The sequence below is a fragment of the Natrix helvetica genome (assembly GCF_964273705.1).
Source record: "Natrix helvetica genome assembly, chromosome: 2".
Lineage (NCBI taxonomy): Eukaryota > Metazoa > Chordata > Lepidosauria > Squamata > Natricidae > Natrix > Natrix helvetica.
In genome coordinates this window covers 270,003,095-270,012,099 of record NC_138552.1, presented here as the reverse complement: position 1 = coordinate 270,012,099, position 9,005 = coordinate 270,003,095, and the positions used below count along the sequence as shown (strand labels likewise).

Sequence of the window (9,005 nt, the reverse complement as noted above, 5' to 3'; positions counted from 1 at the left end):
TATTGAGACCTCAATACAAGTTATCTCTGGGGGGGCTCCTTTGGAATTGCATTGGGGGAGAATGTCTGGAATGTTTTTTTGGTGCTCCAGAAGAAGCTGATTTTGCACGGTAGCTATCAACCTTCTTGTGGGGGTGAAATGTTTCATGATCTGAGACTTTCATGGACATTTTTCTATGACCATGGGAGTGTCCTTGTTTTGAGTGTGTAGTAGTCACTGCATCTTTACGAAGAGAGTCTTGCTTTTGGTGCAAAATGCCTTTGGCTTGAAAACCAGAAGTAGCTGGAGGATCCACCAGAGTGGGAGAAGAATCTGCTTTCTGGAGGGATGTCCTAGAGCTCCGCTTTGTGGAAGGGGGTTCTGTCCTCCTCCGCACCTTTGCCCAAACTTTCTTGATGCATAACAAGAGCTTTTTCAGGATGTTGGGAGGCTTCTGTGGGGACTTGGGTTGGATTGCCTCTGGGGTTGGTTTTCGTGGCTGGGACTCCATTTTAGGTGAACGTGGAGAGGATCTGGGTGTTGTTGCTCTGGATGGCCTAGGACCAGCCCTGTGCCGTCTGGCTCTCAGGTCAATTGCCTCTGTAGATCGCTGCCTGGCTAGGCGAGATGGCCTCTCTGCGGCCCTTGATGGGGATGCTGCTTCATGGGCATTCCTGCTTCTGCTCCTGCTCCGGCTCCTGCTTTGACTCCTCTCTTGCTTGGAAGGATGCTCTTTGCTGTGTTGTAACTTTGATGCATCCTTTCCTTGCACCACACCCCATCTGCTGGCCTCATGCCTCTTGATCTTAAGGAGGAAGCCCAAGTTCATGTAAACCTCCCCGTCCTGTACACTTAGCCGTGGATAGACAAGGAGGCAAGGGCCGTGCTGTGGATGGGGATGAGGGCAATAAGGAGCGCAGCGGCCACATAACAAGCAAACCGGATATTCTACACTTGGCTGGCTACGCCCATTCTCCAGGCCTTTAGCCAGGCACATGTGTAGATCCCGTGTAGCTTGCTCTGTATCCAATGATTCCACAATGGCATGGGCCAGACACTGAGACTTGAGAGGGCTCTTTGCAAGTTTGAAACTTTCCTGATGCAGTTCTATTTGTGCTTTGTGAATGCAAGGCAATTCCAGTTGGTTCTGGCACATGAAAGTAGAGTCTAAAAATGATGTCTGAGCAAAGCTAGGAAGATCTCCACTCTCTTTAGGGACTTCTGTCATGTCATCAGCCCAGCTCAATCGGTGTGTCTTTCGGTCAAACATCAGGCTGATCTGAGTCTCTGCTGGTTTGCCTTTGGGACTGCCTGATCTTCCTGCGCCTTCCTTGGAGGTACTTGGTTTTTTGCTATGAACGTCTTTCTCCTTTTTCTTGGGAGTTCTGGGTCTTCCAGGCTGCTTTGTCAAAAGGCTCTTGTTTTGTGCTAGCAGGTTAAGTACCTCTGTTAACTCCTCCTCGGGGGTCATGCCACTCAGATTTCCATTTGTCGGTTCCTTGAGACTGCTGTGGCTAGTAGCCTGACAGATGATGAATGGGGGAGGCAGCAAATCTTTGGAAGAAGGTAGAGGAGTTTGAGTGCGGGGTCCGGGACTTCTTGCCCTGACAGGTGGAGGTTTGGGTGGAGTTTGACGACCTTTGGGGCTGCTTGAAGGAGGTGTGCGGCTACCTGATCTTTGACCAGTGGGGCGCTGCTGACTTACCCAATGGACCACCTCATTTTGTGGGGTGATGCCAATCTGCACATTGGTCGGTGCCTTGAGATTGCTGTGGCTAGTAGTCTGACAGATAATGAATGGGGGAGGCAGTAAATCTTTGGAAGAAGGTACAGCAGTCTGAGTGCAGTGTCCCGGGCTCCTTACCCTGACAGGTGGAGGCTTCTGGGGCGTTTGACGATGTTTGGGGCTGGTTGAAGGAGGTGTGTGGCTACGTGACCTTTGACCAATGGAGACCTGCTGACTTACCAATTGTACCACCTCATTTTGTGGGGTGATGCCAACCTGCACATTGGTCTCTCTGCTGGGCACCTGACAAAATGGTGATCCTTCTTTCTGCCATTGTAATAGTGGTGCTTCCTTCTGCCACTGTAATGGCGGTTCTTCCTTCTGCCAATATAATGGCCTTGCTTCTTTCTGCCACTGTAATGGCGGTGCTTCTTTCTGCCACTGCAATGGTGGTTCTTCCTTCTGCCAATATAATGGCCTTGCTTCTTTCTGCCACTGTAATGGTGGTGCTTCTTTCTGCCACTGCAATGGTGGTTCTTCCTTCTGCCAATATAATGGCGGTGCTTCTTTCTGCCACTGTAATGGCGGTGCTCCTTTCTGCCATTGCAATGGTGGTTCTTCCTTCTGCCAATATAATGGTGGTACTTCCTTCTGCCAGTGTAGTGGTGGAGCTTCTTTCTGCCAATGTAATGGCGGAGCTTCTTTCTCCAAATATAATGGTGGTGCTTCCTTCTGCCCATGTTTCTTGTGGATGTGCCAGTCAAGCAGCTCCTGCTCTTTGTAATCCAGAAAATAAATCCTGCCTCCAAGTCTCTGAATGTGGACAGGGCTGCTTCTGACTGTTGAAGGAATCCTTGGCGTCAGTTTGGTCAAAGATTCAGATGTTGGAGTACTTCTTCTCCGCTGCTTTGGCTTCTGGTGCAGTTGGAAGTCCATTGGGGGATAAGAAGAAGATCTTTGGCGTGACTTCCGGAAACTAGTCTTGTAGGGTCTGGTAACCTGACCCTGCCACACTGGAATTTCTTGTGAAGCAATGGGGACTGAGGAGGGAGGTGTTCTAGATCGGCTATAGCAGACATCTCTGGTTGATGAATGGGCCCAGCTGTACAGAGAGGTGATGGAATTCAAAGTGGTGTTGGATGCAGAGCGTGAGATTCTAAAAATGGGATGGGAGGCAGGAAAACAAAGAAAAATGGTCAGAGCAGCCATTTCCCATGAAGCTTAATTATATAGCACCCATCCCATCCCTTGCTACATTTTTTTTACTTTTTAAAATTTGTATCCTGCCTTTATTGTTTTTACAAATAACTTGAAATGTTGAACATGTTGAGCAGTAAATTAACCAGTTTAGCTTCCAATACCCCCAGCTATGTGAAGGATGGAGGGGTGTAAAGCTGGTAGGTACCATTCCCACATTGAAAAGAAAGACCCATATTTCTTCCAGCTAAAATGTACTGGATCCCCTACTTTTGGCAGGGCATGTTGAAGATGGGTCATTGGGAGAGCAGATCAAATGTTACTTACAATCCAAATGTTATTCTCTTCCTCTAAATCAATGGTTCTCAACCTGTGGGTCGCAACCCCTTTGGGGGTCGAACGACCTTTTCACAGGGGTCGTCTGAGACCATCGGAAAACATATGTTTTTGAAAAAATACAGAAAACATAAAATAATTTTATGGTTGGGGGTCACCACAACATGAGGAACTGTATTAAAGGGTCGCAGCATTAGGAAGGTTGACACCCACTGCACTACATAAAGCAGGATGAGCCCCTGCCTTATGTAGACGAAAGCAGTTGCCTCAGGCCACAAAAGCTAGGCGTTCAACGGTGATCTTAAATCCAGAGAACCTAAATTAAAAGTACTAGTGAGGGTGAACCTTTTTTCCCTTGGGTGCCAAAAGTGCACACCCGTAATTAAATGCTCCCCCCCGCGTTGTGCCCACCTGTGCATGAGTGCGCAACAAACACACCCGCGCATGCATGCATGGCTTTCTCGGAGCCTGAAGAGGGCAAAACAGCCTCCCCCACCTCCCAGGCCCTCTGGAGGCAGGAAATAGCCTGTTTTCCGACTTCCGGTGGGCAGGCTTCTTTCCTGAAGCCTGGGGAGGACAAAAAATGGCCCAACAGCCCTATCGGAAGTTCATTTCCAAACTTCCAGTGGGCCTGTTGGGGATGTTTTTCACCATCCACAGGCTTCAGGAGACTTTCCTGAAGCCTGGGGAGGGCACAAACTGCCTCCCCACTCCCTCCGGAAGGCCAAAAAATGGCTGGTGCACTGGAGCTCACATAGGGCAATGCCTCGCATGCCCTCAGATATGGCTCCGCGTGCCACATGTGGCATGTGTGCCTTAGGTTCGCCATCACGGGCATATAAAAATACTTACAGGCCAGAGGTTCTCTAGCTGACACATTAAAAGTGGCTGGTGACTTTGAGCCAGTCACTCTCTCTCAGCCCAATTCCCCTCATAAGGGTTTTGTGGAGAAACTATCAGGAGGAAAGAGCATTCAGCATGCTTGCCGCCTTGAGTGGTATATGAAAAGTGGATCTTTGGGTGGAGTTTTGATCCCATGTCATCATCGTGACATTTAAACTCTCCCTGCAGAACCCTGGCCTGTAATCTATGCGATACAGTATTGCTTTAAAAACTGGAAAATGGGGAGAGGTGGGTAAAGCTACCCAGGGGAGCATTTTTCCAGTTGTACTTCAGTTTTTGGACTTCCCTAATTAAAATTATGGCTTGCTTCATTCCCGGCCCTTGAATATACTGTGGATGGGTACTAAAATCAGTTACAAATAGACCTTGTGTTTGCTGCCCATATCTAATGTGGGAAGAAAGTGACTTCCATATCGCTCATGACATATTCTATGTTATTTGTGCCATGCAAATCACACACTAACCTTGGTGATGCCTGATCTCAGTAAACCCCAGGTCACAAATAAAGAAACAGAACCTTTTCTGCCCATATTGACACCTGGACTGAACTGGCTAAATGCATCTCTCACCACAAAATTGGCAAATATCAGCAACTCAATCAAAACTATAAAAAAGCCCTCAGTACATGGAAATACAAAGAGGATAAATTGGCCTAAAGTGACAGCTATTCAGGTAAACATTCCTTCCAGGACGTGAGATTACACCTATTAATCAACAAAAGATCCCGTTCTCTGATTTCCCCTTCCAGTCTCAATGTTCTAACTCCATGAGGGTGAACCTAGGGCACACGTGCCCAAAGTGGCATGTGGAGCCTTATTGCCTGGCATGTGTAATGTCGCCTGTTCCTCTACCGGGTTTCTGGCGCGCATGCGCACACAATGATCGGCCGGCCTTTGTGCGTGCGGAAGAGCTGATTGGTGTGTGCCCATGTGCGGAACCTCAGCAATTTTAAATAAATGGACTTCAATTCCTAGAATTCACCTACTCAAAAGGCTAGTTGATCTTAAAGTAGAGAAATATTGCTGTGGACGTAGGGTACAATGGTCACAAAAATGAGATTTGTTTAGCTATAGTCTCTTTTTCCTTGTTACATTTTCCCATGCTTTGAGGGAGGAATACATATGTAAAATTGGGAGGAAGGAAGCCTAAACCCACACCATCAACAGTGGCTCAATGCCATCAAAGAAGTAAGGCAGTCACTGAACACGAGTTGTAGAAAGTTAGCACCCAGACCTCTCCTAGACGTATGGAACATTTTAGGAAATATTAAAAATTAAACAATATTAAATATTGTTTAAATTTGCCATGTAAACCATCTTTTAAGGAAGTTTGTAGCTCTAGAGGACATTTTTATTGGACATGTTGTTTTGATTTGATTTTTGCTTCTTTGAAGGAAGAGTTATCTTAACATATTTTATTATTTTATTTTATTATATTTTATTAAGGTTTACATTAAATTAACATATCTGAAAGCCTTTTTTCTGGTTGGCTAGAGGAGTGTCTGTTTGCTTATTTTTTATCACAGTACCAAATGTTAATAAGAAGCAAAAGCAGAAGAAAAAAGAATGCAAATATGCCTGCTAAGAAGACTACAGCATTATCTGCTGAAAAGAGGGTCTCAAGCAAGGTGATTTTTTACTAATGTTATGTAGTTCAGAACTTTGAATTTCTTGAACAGAAAGAGATACATATCCAGCTACTTGTTCCGACTTTTTCCATCACCATCTGCTTATTCAATTAGGAAGCTTTAGCTTACTTTTATATTTTAAAAAAACACTCCATTGCTTAGTAGAAAGTGTCTCTTCTAGCCCTAACCCCCTCCCTCAGAGGTGGGTTCCAGCAGTCGCTACTGCCGGTTCTCTCGTGGCCGCGCCATGCACACGCTTTGCCCATGCTGCGCGCAAATGTGCAGTGCAATAAAAATTGCTCTGTGCATTCGCAGAACCAAAAAACAAGATGGTGGTGTCTATGGCACCACCAGGAGAACCGGTTCAGGGGTGTGGCAGGCCTGGGTCGCTGCCTGTTCCAGCGACCCAAGCTTCCAAACCACTACCGGTTCAGCCAAACCGGTTTGAACTGGTAGGAACCCACCACTGCCATCCCTGCATAGGTCTTCGCTTTCAAGAAGTTCTATCAGGGTCTTACGGTTTACTGATACGTTGCATTTGCCAGGTGAGGTACTCAATTTTCTTGTCCAAAGCACACAGAGTTCGATAGAAGTTCAAATTGTTGCAGGACCTGGCAAAAATGGAAGAGAGAGGCATATGTACATTGGGAATAATCTATCACATGCTTATAACCAGTGTCTTCTTTTCCTGTTTTTTTTTTAGGGGGAGGAGGGCGAGCTAAGGTGGCAATAGGGCATCCTTATGATATTTGATTTTTTAATTTGTTTTTATAAATAGCCTTTATCTTTTTCAGAAAGTTCATTTGGCTCCCCTTCATTACAATTATTTTACAGCTATTTTTTTGCTCTGCCTCCCCCATTATTCTGTAATTCCTATTCCCTTCCCAGAATTCATAAAACATGGAAGATCTTTCAGAGATCCTGGAGCACTGGGGAACTGCCAGATGACTGGAAAAGAGCTGATGTGGTTCCCATCTTCAAAGAAGGAAAAAAAATAGATCCAGGAAACTATAGACCTATCAGCCTGACCTAAATTCCAGGGAAGATTCTGGAAAAGATAATCAAGCAATGAATTAGCGAACACCTAGAAGTAAACAAAGTACTAGCCAAAAGCCAACATGGGCTTGTCAAAAACAGATCATGCCAGGCTAATCTTACTGCATTCTTCGACAAAGTGACAAAATTAGTGGACTAGAGGAATGCTGTCGATATAATTTACTTAGACTTCAGGAAGGCATTTGATAAAGTAGACCGTAACCTACTACTAGACAAAGTAGAAAAATGTGGGTTAGGCAGCATCACCACCAGATGGATTCGTAACTGGCTGACCAACTGCACTCAACATGTAGTCCTCAATGGAACTGCATCTACATGGAGGGAGGTATGCAGTGGAGTACCCCAAGGCTCTGTTTTAGGCCCAGTACTCTTCAATATCTTCATCAATGATCTGGATGAGGGGATAAATGGGGAACTCATCAAATTTGCAGATGACACCAAGCTGGCAGGAATAGCCAACACTCCAGAAGATAGGCTTAAGATACAGAAGGATCTTGACAAACTTGAACATTGGGCACTATCTAATAAAATGAAATTCAATGGTGAAAAAGTATGGTTCTACGTTTAGGCAACAAAAACAAAATGCACAGGTACAGTACAGGTGGTACCTTGCTCAATAGTAGTAACTGTGAAAGGGATCTTGGAGTCCTAGTGGACAATCATTTAAATATGAGCCAGCAGTGTGCAGCAGCTGCCAAAAAAACCAACACAATTCTAGGCTGCATAAACAGAAGGATAGAATCAAGATCACGTGAAGTGTTAATACCACTTTATAATCCCTTGGTAAGGGCACACCTAGAGTACTGAATTCAGTTTTGGTCGCCACGATGTAAAAAAGATGTGGAGACTGTAGAAAGAGTGCAGAGAAGAGCAACATAGATGATTAGGGGACTGGAGGCTAAAACATATCAGGAACAGTTGCAGGAACTGGGTATGTCTAGTTTAATGAAAAGAAGGACTACGGGAGACATGATAGTAATGTTCCAATATCTCAGGGGTTGCCACAAAGAAGAGGGAGTCAAACTATTCTCCAAGGCACCTGAGAGCAGAACAAGAAGCAATGGGTGGAAACTAATTAAGGAGAGAAGCAACTTAGAACTGAGGAGAAATTTCCTGACAGTGAGAACAATTAATCAGTGGAACAGCTTGCCTCCAGAAGTTGTGAATGCCCCAACACTGGAAGTCTTTAAGAAGATGTTGGATAGCCATTTGTCTGAAACAGTATAGGTTTCCTGCCTAGGCAGGGGGTTGTACTAGAAGACCTCCAAGGTCCCTTCCAACTCTGCTATTGTATTGTATTGTATAATCTTTCCTCAGTGTGAAAAAAAAATCTCTCAAGTATAATTCCTCTTGACACCTTAGCCTTTCTCTTTCCTCTGTGATCCCCTGAAGTCTCACTTTTTAAGATACCTTATATTGCACCACAATTTTGATTCAATGTTTTGGCCAAGCCCTAAATAAAACATTTCCTTAGGTGTACCTGGCAAGTATCTATGTCAGTTAAGTAAGCAAAGAAAAGGCTATAGTACCCTCTGTTCATATCCAAAGGAAAAACCATTAACCAAACTGGACATGAAACGCTATCATGCATATCCTTGTATCTTTTATGACTTTTTATCTTAATTATAGGTAGACCTTCCTTACTCACTGCCTCATACAGTATGATGGCACAGAAAAAAAAATAACTTTGCAATTAAGGTTCATGTTTATGACCTTTCTGTCTCAGTTAGGTGTTTAACATTATAGTCAGTTAGTATACATTGTCCTATGTCTGAATTTTTCTGCCCCCCCCCACAGTGAAGAGATTGGAAAGGAAGGGATTACAAGAGAGTAAGCAGGTATTCAATGGAGAATGCACATCAAAGGCTAGTACCAGCTGTTTGCCTAGAGTCTTTATGGCTGGGAGCTGCAAGCATGCTAGGTAAACAGATAGTACTAGCAGGGGTGGGTTCCTGCACCGGTTGGTAGCGGTTTGCTTTGCGCACGCTTCCTTATTAGGGAAGGTATCAAGTTAGGTTACTTACTTTTGTTCTGTGGCTGAGCTTATACCCTTTGTCCTCCCTGGAACTGTGCTTGTCATACTTATTTTTTCCAGGGATGCTGCAGTAGGAGAGATACAGAAGAAAAATTGCTGTTCCAAGACTCAACCTCCCAATTACTACAGCAATGTTTCTCACCCTT

At 44.8% G+C, this 9,005-nt stretch overlaps 1 protein-coding gene across 1 annotated transcript in view; it reads right to left on the bottom strand.

Moving 5' to 3' along the window:
- Positions 1 to 9,005, bottom strand: part of LOC309386892 (uncharacterized protein) — a 34,061-nt gene continuing 25,056 nt past the window's right edge. Inside the window, exons 4-6 of the mRNA XM_081942797.1 lie at positions 8,849 to 8,924; positions 6,287 to 6,379; positions 1 to 2,861 (exon numbers count right to left, since the gene is read on the bottom strand). Coding sequence (XP_081798923.1) covers positions 11 to 2,861; positions 6,287 to 6,379; positions 8,849 to 8,924 — 3,020 coding nt within the window. The 3' untranslated portion in view covers positions 1 to 10. The remainder of the gene's footprint in view (positions 2,862 to 6,286; positions 6,380 to 8,848; positions 8,925 to 9,005) is intronic.